General features: G+C 40.1%; 1 protein-coding gene across 9 annotated transcripts in view; it reads right to left on the reverse strand.

Annotated features, from left to right (window-relative positions):
* Window positions 1–21168, reverse strand: part of MKNK1 (MAPK interacting serine/threonine kinase 1) — a 34830-nt gene extending 13662 nt beyond the window's left edge. Inside the window, exons 1-11 of one of the 9 annotated variants that reach the window (XM_070745825.1) lie at window positions 20897–21168; window positions 19394–19454; window positions 18202–18264; window positions 15220–15382; window positions 10867–10959; window positions 7888–7985; window positions 6958–7037; window positions 6509–6582; window positions 5287–5391; window positions 1505–1560; window positions 1305–1400 (exon numbers count right to left, since the gene is read on the reverse strand). In XM_070745825.1, the coding sequence (XP_070601926.1) occupies window positions 1305–1400; window positions 1505–1560; window positions 5287–5391; window positions 6509–6582; window positions 6958–7037; window positions 7888–7985; window positions 10867–10959; window positions 15220–15286 (669 nt within the window). In that variant the 5' untranslated portion in view covers window positions 15287–15382; window positions 18202–18264; window positions 19394–19454; window positions 20897–21168. Of the gene's footprint in view, window positions 1–1304; window positions 1401–1504; window positions 1561–5286; window positions 5392–6508; window positions 6583–6957; window positions 7038–7887; window positions 7986–10866; window positions 10960–15219; window positions 15383–18201; window positions 18265–19393; window positions 19455–20713 lie in introns of all 9 variants that reach the window. The other 8 variants (XM_070745831.1, XM_070745826.1, XM_070745828.1 and 5 more) reach the window with 8 other exon arrangements.
* Between the last annotated feature and the right edge of the window lie 1214 nt (window positions 21169–22382).

Consider the following 22382-nt stretch of genomic DNA (forward strand, 5'->3'; position numbering starts at 1 on the left):
GAAGATCGTAGCGCGCGTTGGCGGATCAAGGCCGGCTCCTCTCGGCCCAAGCGGCTGCCTTCCGTCACTGAGCGTGGCTCGCCCAGAAGATCGTAGCGCGCGTTGGCTGCACCGGCGGCGACATCGCTCGCCGCTGCAGCCAACGCGCGCTACGATCTTCCGGGCGAGCCAGGCTCAGTGACGGAAGGCAGCCGCTTGGGCCGAGAGGAGCCGGCCTTGATCCGCTGAGCCTGGCTGGCCCGGAAGATCGTAGCGCGCGTTGGCGGATCAAGGCCGGCTCCTCTCGGCCCAAGCGGCTGCCTTCCGTCACTGAGCCTGGCTGGCCCGGAAGATCGTAGCGCGCGTTGGCTGCACCGGCGGCGACATTGCTGCCGGCTTGGCTTCGCTCGCCGCTGCAGCCAACGCGCGCTACGATCTTCCGGGCCAGCCAGGCTCAGTCACGGAAGGCAGCTGCTTGGCCCGGGATGCTGGGCCGAAAGGAGCTGGGCTTGAAGATCGCAGCGCGCATTGGCTGCGGTGGCGAGGGCTTGCAATGGAGGGTGGAGGAAGCGGCCATGGGAGGGCGAGCTGCCTCAGGGAGGAGGATCGGGCGGGACCAGGTGGGGGCTGGAATTTCTCCGCCAGGGCGAAGGGCGGGCGAGCGGCGAAGGGCGGGCGAGCGGGTGCTGGGGAGGGCTTCTCGCCCTCCCGCCAGCAAGAGGGGGGAGCGAACGGCGTGGGCAGGCGAAGGGCGGGCGAGCGGCAGCGAGGAGTTTGCGTGGGCGGTGGGGAAACTCCTCGCTGACGCCAGCAAGAGGGGGAAGACCCAGGGAAGCCGCTGCCATCTACGCATGCGTGCCCGGCACGCATGCGTAGATGGTATTTTGACTTCCGGGTTGAAAAATCGCGAATTACCCTGTTCGCAATGGTCGGGGACGCAATAACCGGGGGATCACTGTACTGTATATATATGAAGCCGAATGATACTTTACATTAGGACTAATGTCAAGATTTCTATTATCTTATTGAGAGCCATTTTCTTATAATTTTCAAACTTGAGAAATGCAACTTATTATTATTATTAGAGTTATTTGCAAATTTGAAATTTACTCTATAATCTATATTATCATCTATAATCCCAAACAAAAGAATTAGCAAGATGTCTGGAAAATGCAATACTGACATGCTTGATATTTCACTTTTTGCAATTCAACTAAACTCCATCTAGATTATGCATTTTAGCAACTCTACAGCACAACATATTGAACTGTTGCCCCATGTTCTCACATCATAGCCAACTCTTCCAAATACAGGAGTCTACGTACCGGAGTAGTCAGTTCAGGAGTAGAGATTGGAGTACATGCACTGTTGAGTTTCACCCCACTTCCAAGATCAAAGTCACAAATTTTTACAGGTGATACCTGAAATGAAGGAAGAAGGAAAAACACCTACTGTATAAGTGAAATCACTGAGCAAATAAGCCGAATGAAAAGTAAACAGGTGGAATTACAAAGCATAGGCGCACCTTACTGGGAGATTCACAGAGTATATTCTCAGGTTTTAGATCTCGGTGTGCAATACCTAACAAATAACAGAGAAAGACAATGAGTCATGTCCAAAACAACAATGCTAAAAATAGAGAAAAAAATTGCTTTTTGGTGTTTGCACAGTAGCTACTACTAATTCCATTGCACTTAAATCATTTCTTAAAGTTACATTCAAACTTCGTGAAATATTCCTCGATATTTTCCAAATAATTATACAGAAAAAAATTATATATATTGGAATAATGGCATTAAAATAACATTTTCACATGAATGTTGAACTCCCACAGATTACATAGTACAATCCAGGCATTTAAGAAGCATTTCTAACTCACAAAATGAAACGTATTGGTTAATGCAGTGTTTTTCAACCAGTGTGCCGTGGCACACTAGTGTGCCGCGAGACATGGTCAGGTGTGCCGCGAAGAAGGAAGCTCAGGTTCCAGTCTCGCAACTTTTTGCTGAGAGAGAAAGAGAGAGTGAGAGAGAGAGAGAAAGAAAGCAAGAGAGAGAAAGAAAAGAGAAGGCAAGAGTGAGAGAGAAAGAAAGCAAGAAAGAGAGAGAAAGAAAGAAAGCAAGAGAGAGAGAGAAAAGGAGAGGAAGGGAGAGAGAAATGAGCAAAAAGGGGAGGAAAAAAGAGAAATGAGAAAATGATTGAGACAGAATGAGAGGAAGGAGAGAGAAACAAAAGAGAGAGAGAAGTGACACTTGATTTAAAGCATATGATAAAAAGCATCCAAAGAATAAGAGAGAGAAAACCCCCAGCCCTCACCTGTTTTTGGAAATGGTTCAAGAGTGTGTATATATATGTATATACACACACACAAGGGGGGAGGAGACAGGGATGGAAAAAGAGAGGAGAGTGTCTTAGGGTGTCATTTTGGTTGGTGGTGTGCCCCAGGATTTTGTAAATGTAAAAAATGTGCCGCGGCTCAAAAAAGGTTGAAAATCACTGGGTTAATGGACTATTTTTAATAGGTTTTGATAAGAGATGCGTGTATACATGTAATAGTGGGTACGATTTTGAAAGAAGAAACAATAAAATATGTTCCCTTTAAAAGCTCTTTGTGTTGTCAATACACTGGCTGCTTCAGAAGCTAAACCAGAGTTCTAAAGAGTCCTGAAGGGCAATGGCATAAGATCTAAAGTCAGTGCTTGACTCACATTTTTACCCACACATTGACTTTTCATAACTGTGAGAAGAAAACCTATGAATCTTAAGTTTCCAAGGGAACTGGACATGTATAAGGTCTTCAACAGGACAGCTTTCTTTTTTTAGAATTTTGACCAAAGCATTTGTTCAGCTGGGAAACAAAGGGTGCCCTGCTTCTAACCAGAATATAATGGAGGTGATTGAATTGTATTTCCCAATGGTTAATATTTATGCACACAGGTAGCAGCCTTTGTTAGTGAAGCGAACTCAGGCATACTGATATATTTAGTGACAAAGAATCTCATATAGGATGGCTAAGGATGAACACATATGCCATTGGTGTTTACTTTTGGTGTTGGTAAGAAAAAGCTATGATAATGGAGGGAAGGGGCATGCTGGCTTCAAAATATCTATCTATCTATGTATCTATCTATCAGATTTGTATGCCGCCTCTCTCTGTAGACTCGGGGCGGCTCACAACAATAACAAAGACAATGTAAGAACAAATCTAATAATTAAAAAAACACTAAAAACCCCATTATTAAAAGCAAGCATACACACAAACATACCATGTATAAACTGTATAGGCCCGGGGGAGATGTCTCAGAGATGGGTCTTAAGAACTTTACAAAAGGCAAGGAGGGAGGGGGCAGTTCTGATCTCTGGGGGGAGCTGGTTCCAGAGGGTCGGGGCCGCCACAGAGAAGGCTCTTCTCCTGGGTCCCGCCAAAAAACATTGTTTAGTTGACGGGACCCGGAGAAGGCCAACTCTGTGGGACCTAACCAGTCGCTGGGATTCGTGCGGCAGAAGTATCTTGTAATTACATTGTAATTTCACTGTTCCCGTAACTGCACTGGCCTCTTCATGCAGGTATTATAGATATGTGAGAAGGACGAACCTTTTATTCACTCCAAATTATACAGACAGAATTATTCTAACAGACAGGAAGCAGCAGCTAGGCAAAATCACATCAGACACCTGTACGATTAGTGCAGCCCCCCCCTCACCACCACCACCCGCCAAGGATGTGTACTCTTTCCACTTCTCTCTATATACCAATGACTGCATCTCAAACGATCCATCTGTTAAACTACTGAAGTTTGCAGATGATACAATAGTGATTGGTCTCATTTGATACAACGATAAAACTTCATACAGACAGGAGGTTGAACAACTAGACTCATGGTGTGACCTGAAAACACCAAACTGAACACACTCAAAACCATAGAAATGGTGATTGACTTTAGGAGAAATCCTCCCATTCTACCACCTCTTACAATACTAGACAACACAGTATCAACGGTAGAGACCTTCTAGGTTCTATCCTATCTCAAGACCTACAATGATCACCTAACATCAAAAAACGTCATCAAAAAAGCACAACGAAGAATGTTCTTTCTGTGTCAATTCAGGAAACTCAAACTACTCAAGGAGCTGCTGATACAGTTTTACAGAAGAATTATTGAGTCTCTCATCTGCACCTCTATAACCACCTGGATCGGTTCTGCAATCCAACAAGACTAACACAGACTTCAGAGAATAATCAGAACTGCAGAAAAAACAATTACTGCCAACCTGCCTTCCATAGAGGACCTGTATACCGCACGAGTCAAAAAGAGGGTTGTGAAAAATATTTACTGACCAACCCCCCCCCCCCCCCATCCTGGACATAAATTGTTTCGACTCCTATCCTCAAAACAACTCTACTGCACACCAGAACTAGACACAAGAACATTTTTTCCCCAAACGCCATCACTCTGCTAAACAATTAATTCCCTCACCACTGTCAAACTAGTCACTAAGACTGCATTACTATTACTATTGGTCTTATCATTGTTTTAATTGGCCACAGACTACATAGAAAGAAGCTGTGGGTTTAAAAATAAATGTTTTGCTGTTTTTCGGCCTTTCTTTGTAAAAATGGGGTGGGCAAAGGGTCTGGGGAGCTACACAGAGCTCCTGGGTACTGGGGGAGTGCAAAAATGCCTCAATTTTTGTGAAAAGAACCCCAGGTAAATGGCCATTTTTGCCATCCCTCAGCACCTAGGAGCTCCCCGCAGACTTCCTAAACCTTTTATCCTACAAAGAATGGGTCCGTTTTTACCTTTTTAGCATGATTGGAGGAGGAATTCTGGGAGCTGAAGTCCAGTAGTCTTAAAGCTGGCAAGTTTGAAGACCCCTGGGCTAAGGATTAGGGGTGCAAGGGTATTCAAACTTGGCAAGTTTAAGACTTGTGGGCTTCAACTCCCATTCCTGAACTAGCATGACTGAATGGGGAATTATGGGAGTTGAAGTCCACAAGTCTTAAAGCTGTCAAGTTTGACATTTCTAAAAAGTGTACATGGTTGTAGAAAGTATTTTGCTACACTGGTATTTTATTAAATACTACACAATTTGGTTCAGAATACTTTTTTCCCTTGTTTTCCACCTCTAAAATCTAGGTATGTCTTATACTCCGCTGCGTCTTATACTCCAAATATACTTACTTACTTACTTACTTACTTACTTACTTACTTACTTACTTACTTACTTACTTACTTACTTATTAGATTTGTATGCCGCCCCTCTCCGTAGACTCGGGGCGGCTATGTTTTTACGGTATGTTTTTACCTTTTGTGTGCAAGAAATCCAATGCGCAGGCAATGTCTCTCACCACTTGGCTGGCTTCCCTCTCATTAAAGTGCTTTTGCTTCTGTATATGAGTCAGGATAGAGCCTATAGAGGAAAGAGGGCAGGTAGATGCTTTTAGGCAAAACATCTGAAGATACCAAGCTCTATAAGTATAGACATATTTGTGACAACTAAATTGCCCAAGTTCCTATCTCACCAAAAATAGCAGCAAAGGTAGATATAGAGAATAAATTGACTTTGCAGCTCCCAAATCACAGCTCAAAAGGTTATAGAGACCATGCAAACTGATTTTTTTCTTGAGAAGTGTGACATTTATTTCAAAGTTGTTTATTACAAGATTATTATTTCAATCAGGAATGAAAGGCCAAAAGTTTAAAGAGTGTTCACATTCTCTGAACATCCCCCACATCAAAGGTGAATTTGAATAATATAGAGATGTACAGATTTTTACTGTGAAATTGTATACAGTGTTCCCTCGATTTTCACGGGTTCGATCTTCGTGAAAAGTCTACACCATGGTTTTTCAAAAATATTAATTAAAAAATACTTCGCGTTTTTTCCCTATACCACGGTTTTTCCCGCCCGATGACGTCATATGTCATCGCCAAACTTTTGTCCGCCTTTAATAAATATTTTTTTAAATAAACTTTAATAAATAACCCTGGTGAGTAATAATCTAAATGGTTGCTAAGGGAATGGGAAATTGCAATTTAGGGGTTTAAAGTGTTAAGGGATGGCTTGTTCATAGCCAAAAATAGTGTACAGTATTTACTTCCGCATCTCTAGTTCACGGAAATTCGACTTTCACGGGCGGTCTTGGAACGCACCCCCGTGAAAATCAAGGGAAACTGTATACTACTTTGTCACTGCAAAGAGGGATATGTGTTTCCTAGCTTCATATTTTTTTATATCTGTGACCAATTCTCAAAACTAAAAATGACAAGTCTTCTGCACTTTACTATAATTATTCTGAGTGACTTCATTTTTTAAGAACCATCCCAATATTATCTGGATAATATTTCAGATTCATATATGGGTACAATAATAATCTTTAAAATAAGCTATGAATGAAAATCCAAGAGTTATGTAATATAAGATAAAACTACATATTTCTGTAAAGGTTTGAATGATTAAACTAAGGCAGGGTTATCGCAAAATTGGGAGATGGGGCAGAGACAAAGGAAGGGGAATATTTACTTACCTCCTCGCAGTTTTTCAAACACAAGGTAGAACCTTACACTATCTTCAAAAAACTCTATTAATTCCAAAATGTTCCTTAAAAACAAAGCACAGGTGATCATGCTAAATCTTATCAAAAGGCAAAAGTATCCCCAAAAGTGTTATTTAAAATATTCTGATGTTTTCAGATAAGATAATCACATTGTTCTAATTCTGAAATCATCAGTATGACTGTTTCTAAAATTAATCAGTATCTTTAATAAATACAAAAAAATAATTAATTTGTCTTGTGCTTTCTCTTGTTCCCTGGCTTGCATTATTAAATAAAAATATCGGAGCCAAAAGGACTGAACAATTTTGGTAAAAGCAGTTGCTTCAAGTCTACCTTTTGGGCTTTATCAACATATTTGGGCTCTGCTTATTTTGTGGAATTCTTAACATGCACGGTTTTATTAATACTGTAATACTTACTTATTGCCCTGACACTGATATAATGTTTCCACTTCTCGAAATACCCGGCTCCTACTATGTCCAGCATTTTTTTCAATTATCTGTTGCAAAAACAGAAAGTTTTTTTAAAAATAAAAAACTTATTGCAGAATGAATTTTGTATTATATTCAATTCTGTCTGCTTGCCAAAACTGGGTTTTATTGACAGATCAAATACATTTCTTGCACCATGTTACAGATCCACTCAACCCTGCACCCTCCAGATAAGCTTTCAGAAACCTTCATAAAGCATTGGGAAGAAAAGTGAGGGAAATTCCTGTTGCAATAGTAGATGTTGCCATTAATAGAATCTTCTCATTTTAATAAGTTGAAGGGAATTTTGGAAAATGGTTAGAGCTAGTATTGAGTAGGGAACTATGGCCCTTTTATGACTACAGGACTGCCTGAGACAGGAATTCTGGGAGTTGAAGTCCATATGTCATAAAGGAGCCATAGTTACCTATCTCTCAACCAGTTATTTCAGGGGTGGGTTCCTCCTGGTTTGGACTAGACTGCCCCAAACATTAGTGTCCCGCTGGTGATGTCAGGATGGTGTCAAGGACCCGGTTCGGTCGATGCAGCTCCATGTGTGCCGCCATCTTTTTTTCTGAATTTTTGGTGAATTTTTCTATGTTTGAATGGCTTCTCCTTATCCTCTGCTTCAAAAAAAACCCCTCCCGCCTGCCCCCGGGTTGGTGTTAACCTTTATTTCTTCACCCGAAACACAGCTGATCAGCTCCTCTGCTGTGTTTCGAGCTAAATCCAGCTTCTGAGCATGTGTGAGAGGACACACACATGAAATGTCAGGCAAACTAGTGCAAAGTTAAGTGGAACCCACCCAAGTTATTAGGGAACCACATTTTTAAACAATAATGCTCTTAATCAAAAAGAAATTTGTGACGCTTTCCTCACCTTAACTGCATATTCCTTTCCAGTCTGCAAGCTAACTGCTCCTTGAACCTTGGCGTAAGAGCCCTCACCAAGCAGCTCTGCAGTGAGATTGTATAAATCTGCCGAATAATAATTAGTAATAAAATGTTTATTCATTCATTCATCCGATTTTTATGCCGCCGATCTCCTTAGACTCAGGGTGGCTTACAACATGTTAGCAATAGCACTTTTTAACAGAGCCAGCATATTGCCCCCACAATCCGGGTCCTCATTTTACCCACCTCGGAAGGGTGGAAGGCTGAGTCAACCTTGAGCCGGTGATGAGATTTCAACCGCTGACCTTCAAATCTACAAGTCAGCTTCAGTGGCCTGCAGTACCACACTCTACCTGCTGCGCCACCCCGCCAACATATACTGTACTTTTGCATTTTGTTTTTCTTGCTTAAATGTACAACCTTATTTTTTTCACCATTGAAATTTCATTTTGTTAGATAGTGCCCAATGTTCAAGTCTGTCAAGCTCCTTTTGTATTTTAAGATTATCTTCTGGAAAGTTGGCTATTCCTGCCAGCTTGGTGTCATCTGCAAATCTGATGAGTTCCCCATCTATCCCCTCATTCCAGTCATTGACGAATATGTTGAAGACTACTGGGTCTAAAACAGCCTTGCATATTTCACTCCATTTCTGAAAGGTTGTGATCCTTTCTATTTTATCTTCTAGATGTAATTGCTAATGGTCCTTTGTTTTCAATTATCTTGGAATAGTATCAATGAAATATGAAATCATGCCAGGTGAATTTCAACTATAGGTTGTCCTGAATAACCACAAATGGAACCAGCAACTGTCACTAAGTGATATAGTTATTAAGTGAAACATCACCTGACCACAATGGACTTACAACATCAGTTCAGCCATGGTCAATAAGGAATTCACTTATTGAGATATTTGCACGACTTGTAATTTTACTGCCAGCTTCTCCATTGACTCCGCTTGTTGAAAGCTGGATGCGAAGTTCGCAAGTGATAATCACGTGACCATTGGATGTTGCACTAGCCATAAATGTGGGCTGGTTGCAAAGCACCTGAATAGGGATAATATACTGTAACCTGCAATAGTGGTAAGTTCAAGGACCGGTCATAATGTTACCTTTTCAACATTGTCATAATTTCAAATGTTTTCTAAACAGAGCTGCAGGGAGTATCTCTATTCTGTTCTTCTTCAGCAAAGCCAAACAAGGACAATGCACAAGAAGTAGAAAAAACATAAGTTGTTCTTTTAACCTAGTGTTTCCAGCTTCAAGATGTATAAGCTTGAATTCCCCAACTAGCCATGCTGACCGGCAGATTCTGGGAATTGAAATCCTGCATCTTAAAAGTTGCTGAGATTGAGGGGCTTCCGGTGGTGGTCTTCCTAGTGGTGGATGCTGTGGGGAGGGGCTCCGGACCCACAGCATGAATTTCTGCAGTCAGGTGCCTGTTCGGGGCATCGCGGATACCAAAGAGATCTGCAAATTTGTGGGGGATACTCTGGAAATGAGCGGGTGTGAAGCAGACACCCGTTCACTCAGAAGAACATCCACCCCCCCAAAGCCACCTGGAGAAAACCTGCTTCATTTAACAAGTCCAGAACAAAGACAGCCACATAGCAGGAAGCAGAAGAGGGACTTTTATAGCGAAGGTCAGAACAAACTAAACCATCAAAACCTTTGGAACTTGGTGAGAATGACAACAAAGAATTGAATTGCGCGCTAAGATAGAGATTCTGAAAACGAGTAAGTGGCATTTGCTGATGTTGCAGCTGAAACTGAAATAAGAACTGACAGCACACAAATGCAAAGGAAGAGAAACAACAATGGAGAAGTAAAAGTGGCGAGAGTAATGACCTTGGATTTTTTTTTGCTATAAACTTTTAATACATTCTTCTACTGGGAAATTAGAAGATCTGGGACTTTAAACATTAAATATCACGAGAAGTGAAACTAAGCGCTAAAGATGGAGGAATTAAAAAATGAAAGTGTCACACTTCTGGAAGAGAAGCCATTAAAGAAAGTGTACAGTGATACCTCGTCTTACAAACGCCTCGTCATACAAACTTTTTGAGATACAAACCCAGAGTTTAAGATTTTTTTGCCTCTTCTTACAAACTATTTTCACCTTACAAACCCACCGCCACCGCTGGGATGCCCCACCTCCGGACTTCCGTTGCCAGCGAAGCACCTGTTTTTGTGCTGCTGGGATTCCCCTGAAGCTCCCCTCCATAGGAAACCCCACCTCCGGACTTCCGTGTTTTTGCGATGCTGTGCGATGCTGCAGGGGAATCCCAGCAGTGCAAAAACAGGCGCTTCGCTGGCAATGGAAGTCCGGAGGTGGGGTTTCCCAGTGAGGGGAGCCTCAGTGAAATCACAGCATCGCAAAAACACAGAGGTCCGGAGGTAGGGTTTCGAGGACTTCGGTGTTTTTGCGATGCTGTGATTTCACTGATGCTCCCTTCACTGGGAAACCCCACCTCCGGACTTCCGTTGCCAGCAAAGCGCTCGTTTTTGCGATGCTGGGATTCCTCTGCTGGGATTCCCCTGCAGCATCACAAAAACACAGAAGTCTGGAGGTGGGGTTTCCCATGGAGGGGAGCCTCAGGGAAATCCCAGCAGCACAAAAACGGGCACTTCGGCTGGCAAAAGGGGTGCATTTTGGGCTTGCACACATTAATCGCTTTTCCATTGATTCCTATGGGAAACATTGTTTCGTCTTACAAACTTTTCACCTTAAGAACTTTGTCCCGGAACCAATTAAGTTTGTAAGACAAGGTATCACTGTATTTTAAACAGCTTAGAGAGAAAGAAAAAGAAAACCACAGAACTGCAGGGAGACAGTGATTGCCAAAAGAAATACATATAAAATTCACAAAAAAGAGCAACTAGGGACAATACCTATTTAAAAAACACCTATAAAGATAGAGAAATAATAGTTTTAAAGCAGACCCCAAGACAATTATAAATCTGACCTTCAAACCTTCCAGGGAAATGGTCTGTAGCTCTTGTTCTCTTTTTCTTTTTCCCATTGTCTGTTATGGGAAGAGGTTGGCTGTTGATTACTTCTACAAAACAGAAAAAGTACAGGTCACTCTTTTGTTTACAGCGAATATGAGAGAGAATAGTATGGCTTCATATTCTTACATCTCTACCGTGTTTCCCCGAAAATAAGACAGCGTCTTATATTAATTTTGCTACCAAAGATGTGCTACGTCTTACTTTCAGGGGATGTCTTATTTTTTTTCAATTAATTGTATCCTGTATCCTGCTGCAGCAAAAATGCATCCAAACACGTAGCCGCATGTTGGATGCACATTGGATGTGTTTTAAAACTAATTGATGCAGCATTTGGGGATGCAATTTATGGACAGCAGTGTTATATATGTTCTGTTCAGGAATGTTGCAAAACGAAAGGTCTCCTATGTCTTACTTTCAGGGGATGCCTTATATTAGGCAATTCTATGAAACCTCTCCTATGTCTTACTTTCGGGGGTGACTTATATTAGGCAATTCTATGAAACCTCTCCTATGTCTTACTTTCAGGGGATGCCTTATATTAGGCAATTCTATGAAACCTCTCCTATGTCTTACTTTCGGGGGTGACTTATATTAGGCAATTCTATGAAACCTCTCCTATGTCTTACTTTCGGGGGTGACTTATATTAGGCAATTCTATGAAACCTCTCCTATGTCTTACTTTCGGGGGTGACTTATATTAGGCAATTCTATGAAACCTCTCCTGTGTCTTACGTTCGGGGGTGACTTATATTAGGCAATTCTATGAAACCTCTCCTATGTCTTACTTTCGGGGGTGACTTATATTAGGCAATTCTATGAAACCTCTCCTATGTCTTACTTTCGGGGGTGACTTATATTAGGCAATTCTATGAAACCTCTCCTATGTCTTACTTTCGGGGGTGACTTATATTAGGCAATTCTATGAAACCTCTCCTATGTCTTACTTTCGGGGGTGACTTATATTAGGCAATTCTATGAAACCTCTCCTATGTCTTACTTTCGGGGGTGACTTATATTAGGCAATTCTATGAAACCTCTCCTATGTCTTACGTTCGGGGGTGACTTATATTAGGCAATTCTATGAAACCTCTCCTATGTCTTACTTTCGGGGGTGACTTATATTAGGCAATTCTATGAAACCTCTCCTATGTCTTACTTTCGGGGGTGACTTATTTTCGGGGAAGCAGGGTAAGAGTTCTCTTTTTTAAACTCCCAATGTAAACCACTAGCAAAAAGGTAAATTTTTGATTGTATCCAAAGTATATTATTTTCAAGATATAGGGGCAAAGAAAAAAAAGTAACAATAAGAAGCAACATATAAAATGTATGTACAAATGTTCCAGAACATGGGGTTTCTACATAGCAGATTGTAGGCTCATTTGGAATAGATTTTTACCATTATTTTTCCCTATTTCAATGGTTAAAGTCAAGAACAGGACCTTCTTGTTCAGATATTATAAAATAAATAATAAACCATAATGCCTGAAAGGGGAGGAGCAAGGGAAGGAATAGCTTTTTACCAGGTTATATCAACTCCAGGCAATGGAGCTAAAGAAAAGAGACTGCAAATTAGTCTGAAAAATAAGGAGAATCAAAAAGATAATTGGAATGTAAAAATCTATTCAGCAGAAATATTACTCTATATAGTAAATATACATTTCATAAAAGCCCAGAGGGATAGCAGAAAAAGTGTCTGGAGATCTTTTTTAAAAAAAATTGTCAATTGATTCTAAATTTTTTAAGTTAATAGTATAGTGTGAGTCTCCGGAGAGGGGCGGCATACAAGTCTAACAAATTATTATTATAATTATTTTGTCCTAGTGGAGAAATGTAACTTTTGCTCCATGTCTATTTGAATGTATTTTTATTTTTTTTTGTATTCTGAAGATCTATCTCCATTTTAAAAATACTGAATTCAACTTGAATGAAATGCTGCAGTGGTGTCTGGGTATCATAAAAGGACAGCCTCTCAAAATGTTCTGTTCATAATTTAATAATTCTTTATTTGGCTTGCTTATACAGTGATACCTTGTCTTACGAACTTAATTGGTTCCAGGACAAGGTTCGTAAGGTGAAAAGTTCGTAAGACGAAACAATGTTTCGGAATAAATGGAAAACCGATTAATGCGTGCAAGCCCAAAATTCACCCCTTTTGCCAGCCGAAGCGGCCGTTTTCGCGCTGTTGGGATTCCCGAGGCTCCCCTCCATGGGAAACCCCACCTCCGGACTTCCGCGTTTTTGCGATGCTGCAGGTGAATCCCAGCAGGGGAATCCCAGCATCGCAAAAAAGGGCGCTTCACTGGCAACGGAAGTCCGGAGGTGGGGTTTCTCAGCGAGGGAAGCCTCAGAGAAATCGCAGCATTATTAAATGAATTAAAAAGTGCAATATCCCATACCACATTCATAGTTTGTCCACTCAGAAAATTACTGTTTATTAAGTTCTGACCAGTCTTGGTCCAAGAAATATATTTCTTCTCTACAGTATCTGTACTAGGCTAGCCAGTGTAGAGGCTATTTCAATCAGTTTTTCCCATCTGACACATCAAAGGTTAAACAGCTTTATTTCACACCAAATAAAAGGCTTGACTCATTGCTATGTCCAAGTTGTTCTCAGACAGCCATAAAACAAGTGTTACTTTTGCTATTTATTCTGCCTGTGGTTTTAATCACAAATGCAAGACATATCCTTGTATGACCTGTACTTTCCTAAGATCCATTCTGCTAGAATGAGCTAGAATTACCTTGCCATTTAAAAAAAAAATGTGTAAGATGGCAATTGTTTTACCACAATATAATTATTCCCTTCTAACTTGTTGTAGGTTTGCTTTAAAATTATATTAAATGAGCCTAGGCGCAATCTGTATTAATTTTCACAAAATATCTAAGGAAACTCAAGGGCATTAAGTAGATCCTCATCTGGACTGCATTGGGGCCGGCTCTTGGAAACGGTATGGACAACTGTCTTATCTGTGTATCCAGAAGCAACTGACAACGTTTCCAACATTGCACTAGCAATGAACTCATTCTTTCTTTCTTACGCTCCTCAATCTTACCAAACATAGTTGCTTTTGCTATGCTGTCATTTGCTACATTAAATGCCCCACAGATTGAGCTAATGCTTAACTAAAAAAATAAGACCCATACAAAATGATTTAGTAGACCTTGACCTTTAGTAGTAGAGGAAAACCATTTGGTTCTCTCTGCTGCCATTTAATGGTTATCTGGGCTTCTGCAGTACAGGTACTGCTCAAATTAACAAGTTTATTTATTCACTCAACAGTTCATTTATTGATTGTTCAAAGTTAACAATAAAAAAGTGACATGACCGTTTTCCCACACTTAATAACCATTGCAGCATCCCCGTGGTCACCTGATCCAAATTCAGACCCTTGGCAACCAACTCTGGAGTCATGTGATCACTTTTTGTGACTTTCTGACAAGCAATGTCAATGGGGGAGCACTTAACAAGTCCATTACTAACTTACCAACTATAATGATTCATTTAACAATTGTGACACGAAAGATCACAACATGGGACAAAATTCACTTAACAAATACGTCCCTTAGCAACAGAAATTTGGGGACTCAATTGGGGTCATAAGCCAAGAACTACCTGTACATTTTGTGAAATTGGCATTCCTGAAAATATTGGGCAAGTTGTGGGTGGCACAGAGAAGCCTTGTTTCCCGCCTTCACTATAGTTATATCTCTGAGTAAACTACTTTTAAGCATAAATAATTGATATATTGATATTTGATAAGCATATATCAATCTATGCCAGGAGTATCAAACTCAATTTCACTGAGGGCTGTATCTGACCTTGGGGAGCTGGGGGTGGGGTGCATAGCCAGGATGGGCACAGCCAATTTGATGTCACTCGCGGCTGGAGGTGTCTGTTGCAGCCTAAGCACCGCCAGTGAAAACAGACTCCCAATCTCAGTTTTCAGCAGGAATAGCCTCCTGCCACACATTTTCACAGCCAAAAACGAAGATTGGGAGCCCATTTTCGCTGACAGAGGCCCCACAGGCTGGTCCTTCGCTGTTTCCAGAGTATCTGCTTACCACATCTAAGCACACCACAGTCTTTGAGTTTGACGCCATTTACCAGCACTGATAAGAGCAAGCTACTGTATATAAACCAGAAGCAAACTCCACACTTACTTGCACTGGTGATGTAACATCTGCAACAACCAAGCACTGACAGCACCTGGAACTCCACACTAAAGTCAATGTATTGAACACTTAAAGGGCAAAACATGCCCAAGAAATAAATCTCAGCTGAGTGGTTTAATATTCAAAGCAGATACCTGATTTATGCTGGATGGATTTCATTGAATAGAAGGCTGGTGGAGCCAGGCAACACGTTTCATTCATAAATGAGATTGATGAAAGATTACTTTGTGACTGGAAGTAAACAAAAAAGTCCCTGTTTAGCTCTCCAAATTAGTTCTCTCTGTGCTCACTTGTGGCCTGTAAGAGGAGATACAAAGGATGACAAATCTGTTCTTTATTAATCTATATAAAATATTATAACTTGTCTGTTGTTGCAGAATTACTAAATACAACATGCACACATAAAGTAGACCCACAACAAAGTTTCTGCCCCCTCCTTGTTCATTTCTCCTTTATCTCATATATTTATTGGGGTAGATATCACCTTAATGTTTTAGCAATATTCAGTGACAACACAATTTGTGAAAAATAGAAAAATATGTTACACTATAATTATGACTTGCTAATTAGAAATGATATAGTTGTAAAATGAAAGGAATGAAAGGAATGTTTAAGCACAGAAGGAAGATAATATAATTTAATTTTTTAATAACAACCTTCCCCCCCTATTGCTATTGTTATAATTAGATTTAAGGCCCGATATGAACCAATTTTTTTTCTTGTTGTATGAAGAGAAGTACATTTGGAACTTTCCTCGTAAAGGGCAATTATATTAAAATGAAGGTTTAAAAAACATGAATGAGATAAGTAAGAATATAAGAAATGGACTGAAACACTATGGCATAGTTTTAGTAGAAAAAATCAAATAGCCAAGAGAAATTTTAATAGCTAATAACATTTTTGAACACGAATGAGAACAGAAAATAATCTTTGAAATCTGGATGACAAATTAGAAAAGGAGGTAGCACAATATAAATGATGTATATCAAAACAAAACAGATAAATAATTAAGAATTTTGATTAAGAATTTGGTAACTGATATTATATTGTATTGTATTCCAATTTGAATGTTCAGTGGTACCTCTACCTACAAACACCTCTACTTAAGAATTTTTCTAGATAAGAACCGGGTGTCAAAATTTTATTGCCTCTTCTCAAGAACCGTTTTCCACTTACAAACCTGAGCCTCCGAAACTGTAACTGGAAAATGCAGGGAGAAGCCTCCGTGGGGCCTCTCTAGGAACCTCCTAGGAAGAAACAGGGCCAGAAAAGGCGGGGAGAAGCCTCTGTGGGGCCTCTCTAGGAATCTCCCGTGAGGAATCAGGGCCTCCCTGTGGTTTCCCCAATCACATGTATTATTTGCTTTTACATTGATTCCTATGGGAAAATTGCTTTTTCTTACAAACCTTTCTACTTAAGACCTGGTCACAGAATGAATTAAATTCGTAAGTAGAGGTACCACCAGTGAAGGGCTACCAAAGTTTACTACCGCACTGTGGGCATGGCTTATGCGGGACACCATGCATTTTCTTTCAACATCTTTCAGTGAAAATTGGGTGCTCTGGGGTGGAGCTCCATTTTTGCTACCCCGGTGTTCTCTCCCTCCCCCCCCCTCCGATCCGGGTAGTTGCCCACCCCTGGTTACCACTGTATGTGAATTTGTATTTCTGTAAGGTGTGGAGGGGGGGGAAATTATACACACACACACACACACAAAAAAAGATGGCGTAATATTATAAAACTTCAGCTATTCATCATACTGAATTGCCAGAGGTTTATAGTCTTCATGATGTCCAAACACATTTAATGTCAAGATATGCTATAAAGGTTAAGTATTAGGCAAGCACGACACAGAAATTGCTTATCTCACTTTACTTTGTAGTGAAAAATCTCTGCTGGAATAGTACATTCAATTCTGGTTACACTTAAAAAACAGACATGAAGCAGCTGGAAAGGATAACAAATAGTCTGATAAATGAGACATACAAAGCTTGACTAAGGGTAGACAGCCCAAAGAAAAACCATAAAGTAAAGATTTGCAAATAGTTTTCCAAAGCATGGTTAACATTGAAGGTTATATTTTTACTGGCTAAAGTATCCCCAAATCTAAACAGACTATTAGGAATAATTTAAGAATATTAGCATGCTGAAGTCTGTATTTACAGTATTTATTGACTGCCTTTTATTTACAATGTATATACATTGTATTATGATATGACAAATCTTCCTCTTCCCTTGATATTTAAATTAAGTGCAACTTTTTGTTGGCTGGAATTAAGGAATATTCACTGTTGTGGTATTTCAGGAATACAAACAATATCCTTGGGAGGGAGGGGATGTGTCTGTCTGTCTCCTGCCAAAGAAAGTGAAATACAGTGGTACCTCTACTTAAGAACTTAATTCGTTCCGTGACCAGGTTCTTAAGTAGAAAAGTTTGTAAGTAGAAGCAATTTTTCCCATAGGAATCAATGTAAAAGCAAATAATGCGTGCAAACCCATTAGGAAAGAAATAAAAGCTCAGAATTTGGGGGGGGGGGGGAGGAAGAAGAAGACGAGGAGGACAATCGCTGCAGAAGGGAGAAGGTGAGGTGAGGAGAATCAAAACAATCCAAAATTTTAAGGCTTAAAAAAAAAAAGGGGACTCTGAGGCAGTGAAGAGGAGCACGCGCCTCCCATACGCTGCGCCAGAGAGAAACCCAGGGTAAATGGCAGAAAACTGGCTGGGCCTTTGTGCTGCTCTCAAATTTCCTAGGAAATTTTTCCAGGCTCGAGTTCTTAAGTAGAAAATGGTTCTTAAGAAGAGGCAAAAAAATCTTGAACACCCGGTTCTTATCTAGAAAAGTTCTTAAGTAGAGGCGTTCTTAGGTAGAGGTACCACTGTAGTTTCGGTTAAGATTTCTATTTCTATGTGTCATAAACCTTCATTCAACTGTACTAGTCTCTGGAGAATCATCTCTTAGAGAGAATCAACAGCAAAAATGTACCATATTTTTCCCCCAAGCTTAACTATAACTTTAAAAAAAAAATAGCATGGAATGGTCAAGACATCCAAGTGAACTTTAACAGATCTAACAACAACAACAACAAAAAAACCCTGGATGTTCTTTGCATTTTACCGTAATGGGGCTAGGGAACCTCTTCAGGTCGAAACTATTATTGGGCCTTGTGAAAGTAGATATCTGGAAACAATGAAAACATCAGAATTAGTCCCAACTTTTAGAAAACCGGATTTTAGAAAGCTGGATTTTCTCAGGATGCTACCTCCACAAGATTTGCAACATACCATTGAGAAAATTGAAGACAACTTTATTCCATTACGGAAGACATAGCACAAAATTTTACCAGGTGATTTATACTGTATAATATCAGTTCTTGATATTCATTAACTTGGTGTGATGATTTTTGAGATTTTTTTTAGTCTTTTAAAGCAATATATGGATTTATTTATGTTTAATTAATGATCCCCTAACCTCCATGAAAATTTTAAATCGCTTGTTCATTCATCTATAGTTTCTTCATATCCTTTTATTATTATTTAGATACCATCTTTAAATAGTTAACAAACAAGCCTCCCCAAAACAAGGATTTCTAAATAATGAATGTTCTAGCATGGTGCCTTTTAAAAAATAACCCAATTCATTTAGTATTGTGTTTACATAACTAATAGGCTTAAAGCACAAAATGCATGTGAATGGCCACTTTTATTGGCAATTATTATTTGATCTTTTTCATTTTATTTTCCTCCGCTCTTTCATTTTACTATGCAGAAATGTGTTTTGCAAGAAGCTAATTTATTACCAAACTGCTTCTCTACTATTTTTACCATGTTACAGATAACTGTTAAATCCAATTTAAATTTAACAGTTATTCTGTACATGGTTTACAAATAGTAGAGAAGCAGTTTGGTAATAAATTAGCTTCTTGCAAAACACATTATGCAAGTAAAAATGAAAGAGCGGAGGGAAATAAAATGAAAAAGATCAAATAATAATTGCCAATAAAAGTGGCATTCAAAAAACTGCCATTTCATGTGGCATTCACAAAAATGCATTTCATTGCATTGTGAGCATCTTTTTTCATTTTATTTCCCATCTGATCTTTTCTTTTACTATTCACTTTCTCATAACAAAGTAAATAAATTGCCCAAAGAGTACTGCATCTTTGTAGAAGAGTATGCTTTCTCTATGAAAATGCAAAACACAATAAATTCAATTTAACAGTATCTGTAACATGGTACAAACAGTAAAGAAGCAGATGCCTTATCGCCTACTAAAGTAGGATTAATTTTCATAAATAAATGTAATTCACCTTGCTTCCATTGAAATATTATTCCACTGAAATATTTGGCTCAAGAATGGCCCCTTGAGACCTGCAATATAGAATTAAAATGCATTTATGAGACATTACATAGGTGGTTCACAACAAAATCATTAAAATACAGTATCATAAAACTGCTTTCTATCCTTCCTTCCATGGTGCCATGAAAACCCATATTCCATACTCATTGGTTCATCCCCATCCTATCTCAGAGCTTTGGGGAGCACTCTAGTCTTCAGAGCTTTCAGGAAGGCTAACAAGGTTGGGGATGGTAGGTGTGGATCTCAGTGGGAACCTATTCCTAAGAGTCAAAGCCAGCTACAGCGAAGGCAATGCCTCGAAGGTCCCACCAGATGATAGCATTCAAAGGAAAGGGCCTGGAGCATCCACCTATCCAACCTGTGGGACAGAGAGGTTCCCTCAGAGAAAGGCAGTTCTGCAAAGAACCTGGTTCAGGCCTTTACTTTAGTAATTTTAATAGTGATAACCAGTATCTTGAATTGCACCCAGAAGGCAACTGGAAACTAGAGCAGGTCATACAACATCAGTGTAACACAGGTGAACCTTGAGGTGCCCAGAATTCCCATCTAAATATTCATCCATCAAGGACACTTGGCAGGTTGTGGCTGACCTCATTTCAGAAAAAAAAAGTGTGATCAAACCTGGTTAGTACACTGATGGGAAACCACCAGAAAATCCACTTTGTAGACTATATTGGGAAATGTGAAAGAGAGAGAGAGAGAGAGAGAGAGAGAGAAGGCAACAAACCACTTCCAGATTTTGGCCAAGTGATGTTCACATGTAGTCCTTTCATCAGCAAGAGTGAAATTTGAATTGAGAAGACTATCAAAGTACAGATATTTTATAAATGTGTTTGGGGTTTGAAAATCCATGTTTTCCTTTTGTTATTTTTATTGCAATAGATTAACACATCCAATTCTACATATATTGTTGTAAAATAATTAAAAAGACGTTGGCCCAATTACTTGCAAATTATATCCCAAGTTCAGACACCATGAGACTTTCGGTAAAAATACCCAACCCACAGCATCTGAATATAAAGAAACAAATACAGCCCAGGCCCTTTAAATAATACCCTTCCAAACCCCCAGCTCAATAGGTAGATAATATTGCAACTAGGTTCTCACATCTTCTTTCTTTCATCTCTCTCTCTCTCTCTCTCTCTCACACACACACACACACACACACACGACAATGGACCCACAAGAGAACACAGGAGTCTGGAAGAAAGCTTGCAAACAAACGCCTCATTTTCCAACACGTGGCACCCCCCAAACTTGCTCAACCAACCTTTGTATTACTGGAGAAACTATGGCCACTCCCTACTCCCAGTAGAAAGCCTAATGCCCCACCCGGTACCCAGTACTTTGACATCTCCCAGTCCCAGCCAAGAGTCTCCCCCACCCGCGGCAGCCCAGGCACGGCTCCTGGCCGGCGCTGAGCCGCTTCCTCCACCTCTGCCTTCCTACTCACAGCCGGCTCCAACAGCCACAGGCCGACGGCGCTCTCGACAAAGGAGGAGCTACGGGCAATCGCCCCTGGGAAGCTTTTGCATGCAAGGATTGGAGGGGGCGGGGCAGGTGAGGAAAGTATGCGCATGCTCACACTCTCCCGGGCGTGGGAATTCACGCTTTCGTTAGCAGGAGAGTTTTTGGAACCAGTTCCAGGCAATTCGGGCTGGGTGCCGGCGTCGCTCATGCGCAGAGCGAACGAAAGTAGGGAGAAAGGTTTCGCTCTCGGTTTTCGAACGTCCTTGGATGGTTTGAGGGATGAAGAAACAAACCGGATGCTGTTGAGAAAAAAAAAAAGGTCCGCGGGTAGGACAGCAATCTGTAGATTGCTCCCTTTTTCCTGCTACCTAGCGCTTTAAGAATGGGGAATGAGACAAGGGACGCTCACACGCTGATGATCTTCTCTAATTTTAGGATGTTCATACGTGGCGGTAGGAATGAAACGATGAGTGTAGCGATAGAATTAGGGGATATCCTTTTTTAAAATTCCTAGTCATGCACATCACACCGGTCATACTTTCTCTTTTCTTTTCTCAACATTCAACTTTATATACCTTCAATTCATCTTAATATATATATATATATATATATATATATATATATATATATATATATATATATACAAGGCCGAAATGGGACCATCCTAATCTCCCTTAATTTTAAAATTCCAGCTAAAAACATTTAACATACATACATACATATTGCTCAAAAATAATAATAAAGGGAACACTCAAAGAATACATCCTAGATCTGAGTGAATAAAATATTCTCATTTGTTCTGTACAAAATTGAAGGTGCTGACAACATGTGAAATGTATTGTCAATCAGTGTTGACTTATTGTCAATCACTGTTCCTAAGTGAACAGTTTGATTTCACAGGAGTTTGATTTACTTGGAGGTATATTGTGTTGTTTAAGTGTTCCCTTTATTTTTTTGAGCAGTCTATATACACATAAATATCATTGTTCAAATATAATAGAGGTTAGCTATTTCAGGTTAGCTTTATATTACAGTATTACAATCCTGGGTCTTGAAAGCTTAGAACTACCACACCTTAAACATGATCTAAGTATTTCCCACTAGATCATGTTGCAACGTCCTGCCTGTCAAAGACTACTTCAGCTTCAACCACAATAACACAAGAGCATACAACAGATTCAAGCTTAACATTAACCGCTCCAAACTTGACTGTAAAAAATATGACTTTAGTAATCGGTTGTTGAAGCGTGGAACTCATTACCGGACTCTGTAGTATCATCCCCTAACCCCCAACATTTTACCCTTAGACTATCCACGGTTGACCTCTCCAGATTCCTAAGAGGTCAGTAAGGGGCGTACATAAGCGCACTAGAGTGCCTTCCATCCCCTGTCCTTATAGTCTCTCCTATATCTCGTATTTCTTCTCTACTATATCCTCTATAACCTTCATTGTGTATTATTGTGTATTG

Source organism: Erythrolamprus reginae, chromosome 3 (assembly GCF_031021105.1).
Source record: "Erythrolamprus reginae isolate rEryReg1 chromosome 3, rEryReg1.hap1, whole genome shotgun sequence".
NCBI classification, from domain to species: domain Eukaryota; kingdom Metazoa; phylum Chordata; class Lepidosauria; order Squamata; family Dipsadidae; genus Erythrolamprus; species Erythrolamprus reginae.